Source organism: Dipodomys ordii, unplaced genomic scaffold (genome assembly GCF_000151885.1).
Source record: "Dipodomys ordii isolate 6190 unplaced genomic scaffold, Dord_2.0 Scaffold35, whole genome shotgun sequence".
In the NCBI taxonomy this organism is placed as follows: domain Eukaryota; kingdom Metazoa; phylum Chordata; class Mammalia; order Rodentia; family Heteromyidae; genus Dipodomys; species Dipodomys ordii.
In genome coordinates this window covers 9,285,281-9,303,592 of record NW_012267251.1, presented here as the reverse complement: position 1 = coordinate 9,303,592, position 18,312 = coordinate 9,285,281, and the positions used below count along the sequence as shown (strand labels likewise).

The 18,312-nt window shown below is 51.2% G+C and overlaps 1 protein-coding gene across 1 annotated transcript; it reads right to left on the bottom strand.

The window, feature by feature from the left end:
- Nucleotides 1–720: 720 nt before the first annotated feature.
- Nucleotides 721–11,183, bottom strand: Prelp (proline/arginine-rich end leucine-rich repeat protein). The gene is made up of 3 exons (XM_013017515.1): nucleotides 11,063–11,183; nucleotides 3,504–4,471; nucleotides 721–1,171 (listed from the first exon to the last, which is right to left on the bottom strand). The coding sequence occupies exons 2-3, from the start codon at nucleotides 4,462–4,464 to the stop codon at nucleotides 996–998; spliced, it is 1,137 nt and encodes a 378-aa protein (XP_012872969.1). The 5' UTR covers nucleotides 4,465–4,471; nucleotides 11,063–11,183; the 3' UTR covers nucleotides 721–995.
- Nucleotides 11,184–18,312: the final 7,129 nt, after the last annotated feature.

Below are 18,312 nucleotides of genomic sequence, written 5' to 3'. Positions count from 1 at the left end.
TCTTCCCAGTGTCTCAGAACCCTCCACTCCCTCAGGGGTGGAAATGACTGGGCCTTCTGCCCTAATAGAGAACAGATGGGGCAAGGGGAGGGAAGAGTGGCTCCTCTTGACCTTCCCCTGTGAACTCTGTTCCCCAGGGCCTCGGGCCACTTATCGGGGTTGGGCAGGAGTGGCCACAGGATTCATTGACACCCCTGTGGGGCTCATCCTGGGGCTCTGACCTCCAGCCCTCTCCTTCTAGCTGAAGTCTAGATCCTCAAGAAGCTCTCCTCGGTGGCTCCTCTGAGGCCCAGCTAGGAGGGTGTGTGCTCTATTCATCCTGGAGGCAGAGGAGGGGCTTCTAACTCATTTCTGGGCACAGATGGCCCGTGGCTAGCGCTTGCCGGCACCCTGGCCCTCTGCCCTGCCTCAGTCATTCCCTTATTTCCTGCCCAGAGAACCTGGGCGGGCAGAGAGCAGTGCCTGGTAGCCAGGGGAGAGGGTGGTAGAGCAGCAGTTTTGAAGAAGGGATCTTTGGTTGGGTTTCTCAGCCTTTTTTTTTTTTTTGAGGCAGAGTTGCCCAAGATAGCAGAATCTCCAGTGGGACTTTCCAAAACTCACCTCCAGGCTGCCAGAACCATCTTTGCTTCTCACTTGGCCCAACCAAGATCAGATGTCAGTCTGTGGTCCAGCCTTACTCAGGAGTGATGGATGGAAGAGGGGAGGGGAAGGGACATGGAGTCTGGTTTCTGGAGTGAAAGGAGACCACAAAAGACCAGTGGTTTGGGTGTGCAGGGTTCGGGGAGGATTTTTTGAAATGGGTGGAGCCAAATGAAGCCTTGAGAAGTCTTGCCTCAGAACTGCAGCAGAGCACATGACATTTCCAATCCTCAGAAATAGGAGAGAAAAGAAGCAAAGCTGAGGGCAAGAGGAGGAGGCAGAGGAAAATGGTGGGCACTGTGCCTGGGCCACCAGCCTTCAAGCGTGGTCAGAGGAGGTCCAGCCCACGGCAAGGCCTAGATGACCACGGATTGCAGGAGGCGGAAACACATCATGAGGTCCAGCGGGATGGGGGGCTTCAGGTAGTTCCCATCCAGCCGCAGGTAGCGCAGGTGGGGCACGTTCTCCAGATCCGAGGAGAAGTCATGGAAGGCCACAAGGTTGTTGGGGCAAATCTGTGTCCCGTTGATTTCTGTGGAGAAAGACAGGAAGAAGTCAGTAGTAGAATGGGAGGCCCTGATGAGGAACGGGGTGGGGTGGGGGGGACATGAGGAGTGAGGCCTCTAGAGCTCTCCTCTCCAGACTGGCTGGCTTTGGGAATGTGTGACCCTATACAGGTCTTCCTAATCTCCAGGTACAATGCACTCATTTGGAGCATGACTTACATTGGGAATAATCAATATGATTGATTCGATCAAATGATCAGAATGATCTAGAGAATCAGATGTTAAGAGATCTACGCTACAGCATCCTGGGGTTAAATCTGGAAGGCCCTTCCTGGTCCTCATGATCAGGCTGACACTCTAGGAAGATAACTCTAGCTAGAAGTGGAGAAGCCTCAGAGGGAGGTGAGAGGGGAGGCCAGTGGGTGGATGGGGGCAGTTCCTGGAGATGTGCCTGTTGATTGGATCTAAGGCGTGAGGCTGGACGGAAGAGGATTATGTTTATGGGGGTGGTGAGATTGGAGGAGGGAAGTGGCTGGGAAGATAATGAGCCTATGGATTCTGAAGTGTCCTTGACCCGAGGTTCCATTTTCTCCATTATTAGTTTTCAGGTGGTATGAGAGGGCTTCATTCTCCTTGAGCTTCAGCTTGATTATCATCTATGGGAGATGGGTAAGGAAGAAGTCGTATTTGTTGTCGACTTCTTCCTCCTCTTCTCCTGATTTTCCTGTACCGTGGGGGTGGAAGAGCCCTGGCACAATCAGATTTTTCTCCCATGGGCTTTGTGGCTTTGGGCTTTACCACCCTGACACTTGTTCTATGAAATGCTGAGTATGTGGTCAGCCCTGGACATTAGTGAGAGAAGGCATTTTTCAAACTCTACAGGGCAGTATAGGTGACAGCACTAAGATCATTGCTAGAACTGTAACTGTCACACTGGCCTGGTCTGCGTCTCACTTATCCATCCTGTCCATTAGTGTCACAGGATGGGGCTGGGGTAGTCACGTGGAGCAGGGCATGACTAAGCCTCAGAAAGCTGAGCTATCCTCCACAGTCCGGCAGGGGCCTGTCAGCCAGCTATTAATGCAAATATCCTTTCTGTCTGTGTTCAGCCTACACAGCTTCCTAGGGGCAGTGTGTTCCATTTTATTGTGGAATTTAATCTACCTGCAGGGTAAAATTAGTTTTTCCATTTCCCTGAATTATTCTAGGGTTCTTCTGTCCCCCCTCCCCTTAGCCCCCTTTTCCCCTCAATTGCTTCATACCTCGTATGATTGTAGTTCAGGACTGAATTAAACTCTTTTGTTTCCAAAAGTTTCTGCTAGTATTCCACTCAGAGATGACTTTGGGGCTTGGGTGTTTTTGTGTTTGTTTTATTGCATAGTCTTACTATGTAATCTAGGCTATGCAATCTTGAACCTGAGATTCTCCTGTCTGAGCCTCTGAAGCAGCTGGGATTGCAGATATGTACCAGCATGCCTAGCTAACTTTTTTTTTTTAAAAGCAAACAAAACAAGTTTAACTGAAATTGAGAAGAGAGTAGTGAAAGACTCTTCCAAGACAGAGGCCCCATAGAGGAGTACCCTGGCTGACATTTTTGACTGAAGCAAAAATCAAGACTCCCAGCCTCCCGTTCTGGTCTGTAACTGATTCCACATGCCCAGTAACTTGTTGATGTTGCTTAGGCAAATTCTCCCTTAACTACAGTATCTTGTGCAACTGAACGCTGCAACCTTCTAGAAAGATTGAGAAGGCACCTGCACACAGACATTGTTTCCAGCTGCTTTACTTTTCCAGTTTCCTCAGTTTTGGGGAGGAAACTCCCTGCCTGCAGCAGACAGGCCCAGACATGCCAGGATGAACATTTGGATATCTCTGTCCCACTTGTAAGAGAATGTGCAGGAGTATTTCTTATGTTTGTCCTATCTATACATCTGGAGGCCAAAGAAGCTGTGTTGATAAGCTGGGATGGAGGAAGAAAAGCCACTGCCCTCCAAGCATGGTATTCTGCACATTTCATTCATGTTAGACGATCCTAGCAACCTTGTCTTAGAAGATATTATTACTATTTTCAGTTTACCTATGAGAAGACTTCCCAGAGGAGTGACCTATCCAAGGTCACTGTCAATTTGGTAAGGCGAAGATCGGAGGCAAAGTGGATTTGGGGGTGTGTAGGATGCTGGAGCTGGAAGCAAAGTGCTGTGCATGCTAGGCAGGGCTCTATCACCCAGATACACCCCCCAGTTCAGTCAGCTGCTACAGCGCACACCGGGAGGCTCCTGAAAAAGGGTGGTGACATTGAGGTCCCACCCACCCCGGTTGTGACCACGCCCCCTTGGCGGTGGCCCCGCCCCCACTCACTCTCGATGCTGTTGTTGTTGAGGTACAGGTGCTCTAGCTTGTTGTTGATGGCAGGCACATTGCTGATCTTGTTGTGGGACAGGTGAAGCACCAGCAGGTTGGAGATGTTGAAGGAGTTTTTGGGGAGACCCCTGTCTGACAGCTTGTTGTAGTTCATCCGGATGAAAGCAAGGTTGGGGAAGCCCTTGAAGTATCCATTAGGGATGGTCTCGATCTTGTTGCTGTCCAGATAGAGCTGGTGAATGGCCGAGGGGACCTTGGGTGGCATCTTTCTCAGGATGTTGTGGGCCAGGTTGAGCTGCATGAGGTTCTTGAGGCCCTGGAAGGTGTCTGACTTGAAGACGCCATCACTCAGCTTGTTGTGCTGTAGATCCAGGAGCAGCAGGTTTTCCAGCTTGCTGAAGACACCGGGTGGGATCCTGGAGATGTGGTTCTGACTCAGCCTCAGCTGCTCCAGGTTCCGGGGCAGGGCCGAGGGCACCTCTTCCAGCTGGTTCTTCTCCATGTAGAGGAACACCAGGCCAGGGAGCTTCTCCAGCACCCTCTGGTCCACCTTGCGGATTCGGTTGTTGTCCAGGTTGATCCACCTCAGGCCTGTGGCGTTCCTGAAGGACTCCACGGGGAGCTCAGAGATGAAGTTGTTCTGGAGATAGAGGTAATGGATGCGGGGTGGGATGACGGGGACCTTGCGCAGGTTACGGCTATCGCAGTAAAGGGCCGATGGGAAGTCAGGGGGACAGTAGCATTCCCGAGGACAGTCAGGGAAGACAGACGGAGGCCCAGGAGGCAGTGGGGGAGGCAGGTCTGTAGGCTCTGCTGGCTCATCGGGCTGAGGAAAGCTGGGTGTGGGCCTGGGCCTGGGCTTGCGCCTGCTCCCGGGTTTTTGTCTCGTTAGCTGACCTTGGACCACTGAGGCCAAGATGAGGAGCAGTGGGAGAAGCCAGCAGAGGGATGACCTCATGATCCACCTAGAGGGAGGAAACCCAGGAGGTTACCAGCCTGCTGAGCCTCAGGAATCAATGTTAGGTCTCTGTGGCTAGGTCAAGCTCTAGGGAAGAGGGGCAGAGTGCGGGGTCTGCAGAGCAGGGACAGAGTAGCAAGGGCAGGATGCCCAGCCATGCCACATGTCCAGCCTCTCTGGGGGAAGGCCAGTGTCCTAGAAACAGCAGACTGGGAGTCAGGGTCCCAGGGCTTGTTGGATAAAGCCCTTCATCTCTAAGGCCCCAAGCCTCTCCTTTGTGACTCAAGAAAACCAACCATCCCTGCTTTTGTCTAGAGATGCTGGGATATGTGAAGCAGACAGTTCTGGATGGCACATCTAGAAGGGTCCTTGCAATCCCACAATGCAGTGGTCTTCAAACTGTGTCTGTAGGTCTGTGGAGCCCCTTGAGAGGGGAGGCTGAGGAGGGGGCTCTGGGACACCCCAGCTTCCTCCTGGACCACCTTAAGCAGCTTAAAAAAATCTGCTATCCACCTATCTACCATCTACCTATCTATCTTGAGATTTAGCCAAGACATTCATTGGAGGTGGGGAGAGAGAAAAAGTTTCATTGCTATAAATGGTTTGAAATCCACCCACCAAGTCTGCACACCCCATTGTTTACAAAAACCGAGACTAGAGGCGGAAGTGGCTGTGAGGTCCAGGAAGCCACTGAACAGCAGACCCGGGACACAGGCCCAGGACTCCTCCCTTATAGAGGCAAGCTGCTGGGAGAAGGGAAGTGCTCAGAGACCCTGCACCCATCCCTGCTCACCAGCCCGTGCTCCAGGCCTCCCTTCTGCGCTTGGCTCAGAGAGTGCTGGCTTTTGCCAGTACAAGCCATGCCAAGAATTCCTCCTAGATGGGAAAGCTCCTGGGAAAATAAACAGGAAAGGAAGGGAAAGATGGGTGGGGGGGACACTTTCCTTTGACCTGGTATTGCTATTGCTGTTCTCCAGATCGTTTGGAATTGGTGGGATGAGGTAGGATATCAAGAAGAACTTCCTGGCAGACTCAGTGCCATTGGACCATGGAGCTGAATGGTCTTTATGGGTTGGCTCTAATGACTTTCATAGATAGAGCCATGTGGTTGGAGTTGAAGTGAAAATGGACAAATATTAATAGACCCGGGCCTGCAGATGGAGAGTATGGACTGTCACAGGCTTCCTTCTCTAACCCAGGCTTGGAAGGGTCTAAAGAGAAGTGCCTGTGGCTGTCCCTTCCCAGAGTTGCCATCCTGTGGCGCCCCCCTCTGAGCCCCCTTCCCACATGGCCTCCCTGGCTCTCCTCACATCTTCTTTCCCACCTTGGGCTTTGAGACACATTGGAGGTGCACGCTTGGTTCTCTGAGCCAGAGTGGGCTGGAGTATGTCCCTGGTCTACCTCTGGACCTTGCCTCCAATCCAGACCCCTTCCCATTAGGCCCACACCAGCTCAGACTCTTCCCTTGCTTGTCCAGCACCCATCTTTGGCTGGCTTTGATCAAAGGAAGGCAGCAGAAGCCCCTTGCCAGCTGCAGGAGATGAGCCAGATATGCAGGAGGCACTGAATGTGACAAGACACAAGAAAGAAGGCAGAGCTGAGCCCTGGACAGGGGCAGGAGCTTCATCCTCATGTGCACACGCCTATGTCCCTGGCCTGCACACTCTTGCATACAGACACCAACAGTCCTCCCCTATGCACATAAAGAAGCTCATATTTGCACATCTGCTCAGTGCAGGGGTGAGAGCCCTGGCGCAATCCACTGGTCTGGGAAAGAAGGAGGGAGAAGAAGGGTGTAGAGGAGGGGGAAAGAGGCCATCTAGCTACCTCTGATGATTTGCCACTTCCCTCTGAAGGGATCTCTTCCAATAAAACATTCTTCAAGGGCATTGAGAAAGTCATTTCCCTGGGATTCCTCCTGGCTCTATCGCTATTATAGACTGAGGGGACTCAAAGACACGCTACCCATCATAGAACTTAAATTTGAGCTGTGTTACTCGGCTTCATTCACTTATACTTAAGGAATTACAAACGAACATTTTTATAAAGCTTGTGATCTTGAAAATAGCACAATCAGACACAAATAAAGAGGGAAAGCATTAATAGTCTAAAATGAACATTTTTTTTAGAGCCCCAATTTTTGCAATCGTGATTTCTTTTCTCTTGTTTTCTAATTGTTCTTGTTTTGCAGAAGCCTGGAAACCACAGGAAATCTCTCCTGCTGTGAGAAACCTTGCCCCAAGTTTGAGATGTTCTTATTTCCTTCCTTTCTTTTGTCACCAAAAGCTTACAGAAGGCAGTGGACGGCAAATTAAACAAGTAAGCATCCCACAAAGCCTGCTCTGTGAGGCACAGTAACGTGGATGGTTGTCTGTGCTGGGGTGTCTGCCTCAGAGTCTCAAGGCTGGGCAGCCCTGGTCTCTACCGTCAGAGCCCCTCCCTTTTTCAGGCCTAAGACATGGGCTTTAGTCCTATCCCTGCCTCCTGTGCCAGACCCTTTGGGCACTTGTACAATCTGCTCATTTGTGCATTTAATATGGTTACATTCTAGTCCTCCCAGAGCCTGCAGGAGGACCCTAAGGAATGCTCCCTGGATTAGGTGTTTTGGATCTGTCCGACTCCACTTCTCTCAGCCCTCAGGGCTGAATTGGAGCTGCACTGTGCACTGAGAGAGCACAAGGAGTGAGTGTTCATTTCTAAGGGCTTTCCCACAGGCCACGCCCCTTCCTACAGAGCATGTCTGTTCCTGGCTGGCGGGAAGTTCTGTCCACACAGCCTTTCTCTGCCAATGCTCTGCGCTAGCCTAGCCTCTACAACCAGATCTCAGAGATAGACTGGCGGCTGATCAACTCCAATGGCTCACACTCCCTCCCACAAAGCCACAGCAGTGGTTCTATGCTCCTGCCTTCCAGGATATAAACTGTGTCCAACTAGAAACTCCCTTAAGGCGGGTCATAAATGTGTGTATGTGTTTACATTTTCTTATGTACAACTCACTCCCTGCTCAACAATCATCTGTTGACTACCTATGACCAAGAACTTCGCAGAGTCCTGTACTGTGTGAAGAACTCAGAGCTTCAGCTTCCAGGAGAGAATGAGCAGTTGCTTTACCCGACCCCATATTCCCTCTCTACATTTTGGAATATTTTTCCTAAGAGAATTGAAAATTCAAATTTCAGTTCCAACTTTGTTGATCTGGGCTCGATTCCTGTGCCTGCCTCTCCTCCCGGTCCCCAGGCTCCTTGCCTGAGGATCAGATGAAATCACACAGCAGAAGGCCGGTTCTAGAGAGGAAAATCTCTGAGAATCACAGGCACTGGCTCAAAGAGGCCTTGATTTGAAAGTGAATCAGTTCTTTGTCCAATATCCCGTTCATGTAAGGTTGTAACTCAGGGCTGAGGCCATGGACCATTTGGAACATGGGTTTGAAAACAACTAGAGAGACGGAGGGAGTTGTGTCTGGTCCAGGTGGGCTTGTCTAATGCCTGGCAACAGGTTTAAGGACCATAGCTTTGTGAGGAGTTGGGCTGGGTGTGAGTTGGGGTTTGTCTCCCAGAGCTAGGCAGGGTTATTCAGCACTGTGGATGGACAATCTTCTCCTTGTCAGATTTCTCGTCTAGTTGGCCACCCCTAGTCTCAATAACCCAGACAGCCATACTGTCCTGGAGTCAGAGCCAGGTATGCAGGGTGACCTTCACTCTTCCTTCTCTTGTTCCTGATCTAGAGAACTAGACCCTATCCTGCTCACTTTATCCTTGTGGCTTAGGGGTATATTGGAAGCAGAGAGATCAGAGGTCCCTCTGCTTTGTTAGCAGAAGGTTGAACCCAGTGACTCCAGTCTGTCTTGAACCCTTTCAGGACCCGGCTAGGGCTGGTATGGCCCTGGCTGAATCTTTCCTTATCTAGAAAGCAGGGAGAACAGAGCCTTTCTTATCCCTGTATTTCTCATACAGTTGTCAGAACCAAGTGTGATAAGCAAATTTAAAATGCGTTGCAGATCAAAAAAATTCTAAAAATAAGGCTAACACGATTATGAAGACACCATCTGCCTTCCCAGTGTCTACCACAAGGCAAAAGTAAACAGAGGAAGCTTTGATGGCCTTAGGTGACAGGTTTAGAAGAGCAAGTTGTCCATGCTGAGCAATGAAGAAGAAAGACTCTGTTCCTATGACAGCCGCTGGTCCCTCAGGTCCTCTCTGTCCCTTCCCATGCCTAACTCCAGAGAAAGCCAGGAAGGATCAGTCTGATTCCTTGTTTTGTTATAGATCTGCATCCCTGCAACTGTGCAGCTGGTGTCCCCGGACAAGGCTTCAGTTTCTTCTTCTATAAAATGGGCATGCAAGTGTGTGTGTGTGTGTTTCTGGGGATTTGAACTCAGGGCTTTGTGCAGGCTAAGCAAGAACCAGGCCATGAATTCCATCCCTAGACAACAACTTCTTCATATCTGATTCTTTTAAAAGCTAAATGAGTTAATAGGTGTGCCACTGGTGACCAGTGACTCCTGAGGGACTTTTGGCACCATTTCAAATTAATGGGGGTCTTTTTTTTCTCACTGAGTGGGCAGAGGGGTAGAGGAAAACAGGGATCTTTCTCAATGTGAGTTCTGGCTTTTCCACACAGAGAGACTTCTTTCCTTCTATGGTTTGAGAGACCACACTTAGGACCCCAAACTTGGGACCCAGAACTAACTAGTGAGAGATCCTAGGAGGGCTTCTCCCCCTCTCCCCGCCCCACCCCCCAGCCACATGGGGATGTCTCCTTCTGTCTCTCTAGTTCCTTGTTTTCTAACCTAGCCCTGGATTTAGTGCAACAGCTGGAGAGATTTACTGGCCAGCCGTGGGACATCTCTCCCTTTCCTTTACTGACTTCAAGACCCACAGCAACCCAGACTTACAACCATTTGTGATTGACTTAAAAAACCACAACTCCTTCTGGCCTTCAGATACTTCACTTAAATACCCACTAAATGGAGCTTCCCCCAGAGAGGTGGATGATGGTGGTGAGGTATTTACTATTCAGCCCATCTTCTGAGAAAGCCCATCAGGACATAGCAGTCAGCTGGGGGACAATGATCTAGAATGGACAGGGGTGGGACCCAGCATCAATCCTGGGTGTCTAGGGCAAGCAGCTTAGCAGGGAAGAAGGAACACGAATTCTTTGGAGTTCTTGGGGGAACTTTCTGGAATGTTCCTCTGGGATATGCCTAAGTTGGCTTGCAAGAAGGAAAGGGGTTGACAGATGTTTCCTATTTCCTCCAGTGCTCACCCTGACTCCTCAAAGAAGAGATGACCGGTGTGGGACACTGTGCCTCCCTCCCCTTCTGTTCAGCAGGGACTGGGGGCGTGCTGGGCTTGCACCCTGCAGCAACGTCAGAGGCCCCTAACTCAGGTTGACAGGCCAGTAGAATCCCCCGATGTCCAAAAGCATCAATAGACCCCTGGGCCTTGGGACTGCTGCATGTGTTAGTAGCACCCCCTCCCACACACTCCCCGCCACCCTGTAGGTGATTCTGCAGGTCCTCAGTGCCAGTGCCCGAGAACCCTGTGCCAGCCCCCCCAGTGCCAGCCGAGGTTGCTCCTCTGCCACAGGGTTGCTGGCCTGAGTGCTTGAGATAATTTCAGAATGACTTCAAAGAGAATTTTTTTTTCCTGGTTGTTTACAAGAGAGAGGAAAGGGGAAGAAAAAGTTGATTCCCCAGGGCTGGAATTCCAACCTCCAAGATTTGTAAGCTGGGTTGCCTGTGTTTTTTTTTTTTTTAATTTATTTTTCTTTCTTTCTAAAAGTCAAGTGGTTTGGAGCAGGGAGACAGGAATTCAGGCTGCGGAGAAGATAGAGTGCAGGTTGGACAGCCACTTTTGTCTCCCTCCTACTCAATTAAGCATGAAAGAATGAAGACTCCTTCCAGTGCCTGCTCGCTCTTGCTCATCTCTCTCTCAGCCTCCACTCAGAGCACATGATCTTCCTCTGACTTGTCATCTTAGGGAGAAGACACACTCTGCCTTTGCGCTTGCAGCTGGCGAGGCCTGGGAGAGGGTGAGACACCAGATGCGGTGCGTGCGTGTGTCTTTGACAGCGTGCGATGGTACATGAGAGGTGCAGAGAAATGGGTTTCAGGGCCTGGTTTCTATGGGAACACCTGAGCTTTCAGCTGAAATTCTGTGTGCGACGTAGCTTCTCAGCACTATCCCAAACATCTGTACTAAGAAAGCTTCACTTTAGCAGCAAATCAATATAAGGGTAGAGAGGGGTGCAGAGAGGAGGAGGGAGTAGGCAAGAAATGAGGAAAATTAAAATTGAGCTCTTTGGGAAAGAGAGGTAGAGGAAGGAGGGAAGGAGAAAGGAGGAAGCAAGGAAGGAAGGAAAGAAAAAAGGGAGGAAGGAAGGGAGGGAGACAGGAAGGGAAAGAAGAAGGGAAGGAAAGGAGGAAGGAAGAAAGGAGATGAAGGAAAAAAGGGAAGGGAAGGAAGGAAAGAAGGAAGGAAAAAGAGGCAAGAAGAAGGCAGACTATATCAGTAAGCAAGGTTGGACAGGACTGGAGGAAACCCTGGAGAAAAGGGGTCTTTGCCATCTCCCCGTCCTCTCCCACGCCTGGGCTTACCTGTGCACACCTGCCCGTCCTGGAGCTCTGGGGCAGCTCTCTTCCTCCCCACCCTTCAGTGGAGTGGTGGCAGCCGAGAGCCAGCTCTGAGTTCTGATCTCCCAGTGGTGCGTGCGTGCTGTTTGCCTGACTTTTCTTCCAGCAGATCCTATTGGGTTGGAGAGGTTAGGTTAGGGGAGGGAGGGGCAGATGGCAAGGGAGGGAGAAGAAGAGAAGGAGGAGGGAGGAGAGGAGAGAGGGAGGGAGCTTGGGAAAGAAGGAATGACAACAATAAAGTCTTTATTTGGCAGCCAAAACTCCAAAGACCTCATCCACACGCCATACCCACGAACGCACTCACTTTTAATAGCGTTTCCTTCTGCTGCTGTTTCTGGAGAGAGACTGTGTGATCCATGTTTGGGACGCAAGCCAAATTAAGGGAAGAACAGGCGTGGAAAGCAGCCGCTGTGCGGGCCGGGGTGGGACGCTGGGCCCAGGACTGGTTGAATTCCTCCAAACAAATGTCTTGCTCTGATGCCTGTTACTTGTTACTCATTGGAGCTAAATTCCCAACACAGTGCGGGTTCGGGTTGTTCCTCTGAGCAGAGGCAAAGTCAGCCCTTCCTGGCTGAGGGAGTGGAGTCTCACTGTGCTGTGAGCTGCCCTGAGAGATAACTGTCTTGGTGGCCAGAAGGCCGCTCTGAAGACTGGGAAGAGAAAAGTGTGGCCTGAGGTCACTCAGCTGAGTTAAAGCAGAATTGAGATGGAATGCACGATCTAAAGTCACTGTCTATAGGTCATGTGGACAATGTCGGGTCTTCTTCCAGCTTCTCTGTATCAGGTGGGATTTGGGACTGTATGGTGCTCACACAAACTGATGGTGAATCCAGATTCCTCAGTGCATGCCAGTTCCCAGAAAACTCATCCGAGTGTCACCATGGCCTTGGTCATGAAGCCGTCCTGCGCTAGGGGTTAGGCTTCAGCCTAACAAAACTTCCTGACTACTTAGACTCTCAGTGAAATTCTCTGTGATTAGGTTCACAGAGAGTTGCAGAACCCAATGAAGGGAAGAAGGAAGAGCATAGAAGCGGGGAGGAGGGAGGCGTAGCGCCCTCTCCCTGTCTCCTCTGCTCATAGCTATGCAATCTTGGTGTGGATCTCACAGAAAAATATAGGACATCACGAATACAATGTCATTACAACCAGACAGCATGATGCCTACACCTGCAATCTGAGCTATGTGGTCGGCCTGAGTATAGGAGGATCGCAGTCCAGGCTGACATCAGCAACCCAAGACCCTATTAGAAAAATAACTAAAGCAAAAAGGACTGGGGGCCTGGCTCAAGTTGTACAGCAACTGCCCAAGCAAGTTGCTTGTGAAGCCTTGCGTTCAAACCCAAGTACTATCAAAGTAAGAATGAGCCAGGTGTTGATGGCTCATGATTGTAATCCTAGTTAGTCAGGAGGCTGAGTTCTGAGGGGATTCTGATTCAAAGCCAATCTAGACCGAGAAGTTTGTGGGACTTTTATCTTCAATTAACTAATAAAAAGTTGGAAGGGGCTGGGCACCAGTGGCTCACTCCTTTAATCCTCGCTTCTCAGGAGATTGAGCTCTGAATACTGCAGTTCAATAACAGACCAGGCAGAAAAGTCCACATGAAACTCATTGCCAATTAACCCCCAGAAAACCAGAAGTGGTGCAGTGGCTCAAAGTGGTAGAGCACTAGCCTTGAGCAAAAGAGTCTAGAGCCACGCCCAGGCCCTGAATTCAAGCCCCCACAACTGGCCAAAATAGTTAGAAGTGGAGATATGGCTTTGAGACCACTGGCTTTGAGTGAAAACAAACAAGCAAGCACATGAGAGCACAAGGCCTTGAGTTCAAGCCCCAATACTTACACTCACAAAAAACAAGGTAAGGATGAATGAATGAATGAATGAACTGGGAGGACACATGATTTAGGAAAGGGATTGTGGCCAGTTCCTTAGGTAATCAACTCAAGGAAAAGGGGAAATAGAAGCCATGCTTTTATTCCCCATACTGAGTACCCCACATTTTGTGCAAAAGAAGTGAGCACAGTTCAGTGAGGGACAGGCAGCCTGTGTCTCCTACATCCCTTTACAGGAGCCTATGCCCCTGGGCATGATGGGAAAGCACTTCCCAGCCTTTCCCCGCCGGCTCCTCTCCTCCCACCAGACACAGTTGGGTTGGAATAGCCATTGGCTATTCAGGAAGTCTGGAGCACAGCCTGCTAACTGGTGGCCTGTGGATGTGACATGGCTTGAGCACCCAATAGAATTTTTGATGGCACACTAATCCAAAATTTAATTATGGAAAATTTAAAAGCACATACACATTCTGGGCTTGCCTGCCTACCTGCCTGCCTGCCTCCCTCCCTCCTTCCCTCCTTCCTTCCTTCCTTCCTTCCTTCCTCCCTTCCTTCCTCCCTTCCTTCCTTCCTTCTTTCCTTCCTTCCTTCCTTCCCTCCATGCTGGGAATTAAACCTAGGGCCTCGCACGTGCTCAGTAGGAGCTCTGCCCCTGAGCTGTGTGCTCTAGTCTCATTACCTGACACCCAGCTTTAACAGTCACTATTGCAGGGCCAGTTTTCTTTCTTCTGTGCTCATTCCCATCCATGTCACTGTATTTTTAAAGCATTTTTTGTTTATGTTTAAAATAAGTAGTTATACAGTCCACAGGTCAGATTATGAATATAAAGCATCTGTCAATGGCACCTCTTCATTTCTTCTCCCTGTTTCCCCCTCCCACCCCTATTCTCATATTATGTAATTCCATTTTTATGCAATGTACGTTGAATGCAGTGACTGCATTTATCCACCCTTCCTCCCTCCATTCATGTGCCCGCTGTCATAGCTGCCTTCTCCGCGCCCCCCCCCCACACAATGTTTCCATTTCCTGGCACTCATTTGCACTTTGTATTGGTTTAGAATGCCTTTGGGCAGGGCTCATGCTTTCCCCTTCAACACTGCCTACTCCCCAAGTCATCCTGGCCTAGAGTCAGGGCCTAGACCCTACTCCACCACGTACCTGCTGGCCCTTTAAGACATTTGAGTTCACAGCCACTGGTTCAGGCAACTGCTCAGAGTGGAGGTTGTGTGCATGTGAGGGTACACTGCGCAGGAGCAGGCCTGGTCACATCAGTGACGCTGTCTTCTCCTCCCCGTACCGATGATACAGCCTCCTCCAGAGCAGGGCAGAGGCCCAGCTCTTGAGACCTGACTTTGCCTCTTACTTGTGCGTGTGACTTTGGAGATGTTTTTCTCCCTCTCTGACACCTCAGTTTATCATTTGTACAAAACAAGTTTATTCTAAGCGTCCTCTAAAATGTTTTACAACAGTGTTGTGAATAGTGTGGGAGCTCTGGGAATCAGAATTCCGGGGTTAACATGGTCAACCCTGCTACTTGCTAGCTATCTGGCAAGCAAGTCTGAGCCTCAGTTTCTCCCTTTGTATTTGGAAGGCATCTCCCTCCCAGCAGACCCTTGGATCACTGCGGGGAGTTATTCATTTCTTCTTGGTGTGATGCACACAGACATGCTCTGTGAATGCCATGCAGAATCCAGCCCATGCAAGAGGCCTGGGCAGTGTGGTTGGGGACAGATGCAAGGGGTCAGGCCAGGAGGGGAGCGGCCTCAGCTCAGTGGGTTTCAGCTGTGTTTCCAGAGTCTGGAGCTGCCCACCCAGACTGCCATGCATCTAGGGGCTCAGTGTTCCTTTGCCCCTCCCAGGGGTGGCTGCCGTGGTTACAAGCAGCGAGCACCACTGCCCCAGAAGAAAGGGCAGATTGTGGCTTTTCTCTCCAGGCTTCCTGCCCCTCCTGAGCATGGGAGGGTGAACCTGAGGGGTTTAGGCTCAGACCGCCCAGCGAGGCTGGCCCTGGATGGACCTCGTCCCTCACCAGTGGAGGCTCCTCCCACTGGGGGTAGCTTAATGGGAAGAGGCTGTGGGAGTCCTGTGGCTACCCACTCCACCGTCCCTCTGGGAGAGCTGGGGACCTGGGGTGAAAGGGCTCCATTGAGCAGAACCGTTGGCACCCACCAAGGGCCCGGCCCACCTGGGTCCTCAGAAAGCGGCTGCTTCATCACAGTCAAACGGGCTGAACAACGAAGGTCTCTGTCACGCTCTTCTTTGAAACCCTATTATTTTTTGAATAGGCAATGATGCTCTTGAAGTCCAACAGTATGGAAGGTTCCATGGGATATGTCTTTTTTCCCTGGTTCTGCCCAGTTTCCTCTGCACTGGTTTCTCAGGTCCCCCCAGAAACAATAAATAAACACCTCTTCACATTTAATCGTGCTCAGCATTATCTTGGACATTACTTCATATTGATGCAAACAGCTCTCTCTCTCTCTCTCTTTCTGTCTGTCTCTCTCTCTGTTTTTCCATCATCCATATTTATTTGACAAATCCCTTCTTTTTTTCCCTACAGATTTGAGACCGTTTTTCCCCTACAGTTTTGTGTCCTAGGCTGTACTTGAACGTGTGATGCTCCTGGCTCAGTCTCCTAAGAGTTGGGATTACATGTGTGCACCACCATGCTTGGCTTTGGCCAGCTTCCCTTGATGGACGTTCAGGCTCCTGGTTTTGAAGGTAGGCAGTGCTGGGCGTGGCGGATCACACACTGGTCCTGGCCCAGCCTCCTCTCCACACTGTCCAGGCAGCAGGGGGCTGCTCTTGTTCCTTCTGATTCTCAGTGTTCTCGTTTGTATCTGTGAGGTATTCCTGTAGCCCATCCGTATAGCAGTGAGAGAAACCCAAGTGTAGCCTAGCTTTAACTTTCTTCTATGGAAAACACCACCTCCATCCTTCTTGATGCCCCACCAGCAGCTTGTGCCACAGCTGGGGGCAGGCGTATTGAGTTCTAGGGCGGAGGGTGTGTGGGGTGTGTGGGCATACAGGTTGAGGATGCTGAGGACCCGCCCTCCATCTCAGGAGCCTGCTTCTGCCCCAGCAGCTCTCTGCCCTCATAGAAGAGTCAGAGTCTCCTACCATGCTGCTGCTTCCTCTCTGGGGACATGCTGGCTGCCTCCCGCTGCCAGGGGCAGGCTACGGTTCCTCTATCAGGACCACAGAGCTCCCACATTCTCTCCCAACCCAAACCCAGCCAGGCTGCTGCTTTTCTGAGGGACGAAGTTACCTTGTCTCGCGAAGACACTGTGGCTCTGCCCAGAAACCCGCCAGGGCTCAGGTGTGTAGGAAATGCGTTCAAAGGGGGAAGGAAGGCTGCTTGCCTTTTCTGCCTCCACACAGATTGCTCTGTTTAGTCAACAAGAGGAAGGGAAGGCAAAGGCAGGCAGGGAAGAAATGCAGCTGGTGTGTCAGCCACCCGAAGGATACCTAAATCCCCTGTTGGCCACGATCCTGCCTAGCCTGGTCAGCTTGTGGGCTCCTGCTGAAGATGGCTGTACTGATTCAGCAATCCTATAGATGGTGAAGGCCTGTCTTCCCCCCTCCCTCCCTCTTTCCCTCCCTCCCTCCCTCCCTCCCCCCTTCCTTCCTTCCTTCCTTCCTTCCTTCCTTCCTTCCTTCCTTCCTTCCTTCCTTCCTTCCTTTCCTTCCTTCCTTTCCCCTCCTTCTTTCTTTTCTTCTGACATAGGGTCTTGCTATGTGGCTCAGGTTGGCCTCACATTCTCAATCCTTCTTTCTCAGCCTCCCAGTATTGGGATTATAGTCATGAGCCACCATGCTCAGCTTTGGTAATGTCATCTGCAGTCTAAAGTTGAAGTCCTCAAACACACTGTCCCTAAACTCCAGCCTACCTTATATTTATGTTGCAACATTTACACATCACAAGCACTGAATGCAGCCCGCAGGCCCCAGGCGTGGAGCTGAGCGGGCTCCCTTGCGGGTCTGCTCCAGGCGGGGGGCAGGGGAGTGACACTGCCTCACTCAGACACAGTCGTGTCGTAGCCACGGGACCAGTGGCTTTGTGTGGACATGTGGTCAGTTGCCCCTCATAACAGGGCAGAAGCAAGGCGGTCCTCTGGGGACCACCACACATGACTCTGCGGGTCTCACCTCCTCCAAGCACTCCCTGTAAACTGAGCTGGTGGTGGGCCTCCTGTGGTTCCTTCTGGGCCTCTGAAGGCTCCAGCCCTAGTCCTTCCTCTCAGTTCACCAGGGTCAGACACCATGGCCACACCCACCACACAGTGAGAGGGTGAGGCACAGACACTCTGGCTCCCAAGTTCAAGGTCACATCTAGTAAAGATCTGAACCCAGGCCACCTGCTACAGTGTTCTTGTTTGCATTCGCCCCTGACAGCCTCATGAATAAAATAGTAATTGTGCTCTTGATCACCTGGTACTCTACTACTTGAGCCATGCCTCCAGTCTGGCATTTTGCTGGGTAATTGGAGATGAAGTCTCAAGGACTTTCCTGCCTGGGCTAGCTTTGAACCTCCAAGTCTCAGCTTTCTGAGTAGCTAGGATTATAGGTGTGGGCCACCAGTGCCAGGCCCCAGTTTTGTTTCTTTCTATTGGCTGCCATCATGTGTGGTTCTGATTTCTCCTCTGGGCTGTGAATTATAGGTGGGCAGTAGACAGTCCAGGCTGCACCGTGACCCCTGCCCACCTTTCCAGCCCATTTCTCCTGACACGTGACTGTCTCGCACGTGCCTCACCCCGCCTCACCACGGCTTCGCTCTCTGCTCTGTCTGGAGGCCCTTCTCCCACCAGGTGTGCCTCTCCAACCCCTGCGCAGCAAGGGCCTTCCCCTTTCTCAGCGCATGCTCCAGCCGCCCCCAGGGGGTGGGGCCACCTCCCTGCTGCCCAACTTCCCTGCCCTCCTCCGGTCCCCTCTGCCTGTGCGCGCAGGCCTGTGCCAGGCCTGACTCCTAGCTGGGACTGGCAGCAGAGGCCCAGGCCTAACACACAGTAGGTGCTGATAGTCTCGCAGTCTGTCCAGTGGCGGTCTGGCAGTGAGTCTTTGATAACTGGAATAACCTCCCATCTCGTGTGCTGGTTGCCTGCAGTTGCGAAGGCCCATTTTTCTTCTGCTGTGGAGTTACTTTCTCATCTCACCCATGACCCAACATGTATGCTGTTTCCCAAACCCAATCCTGGTCATGTGGTTCTACACTCTCTCTCCATGACTGGGTTTTCATGACTTTAGGCTTTGCTCGGTCTGAGTTCACACGTCCTTACTATCCATTCCCTGTTTGGGGGAACTCCTATTAATCCTGCAAAGCCCAGTTCAAATGCTCCCTTCTGTGGGGCGCTCTCCAGGCTCCCACAGGCAGGGTGAGGTTGCTC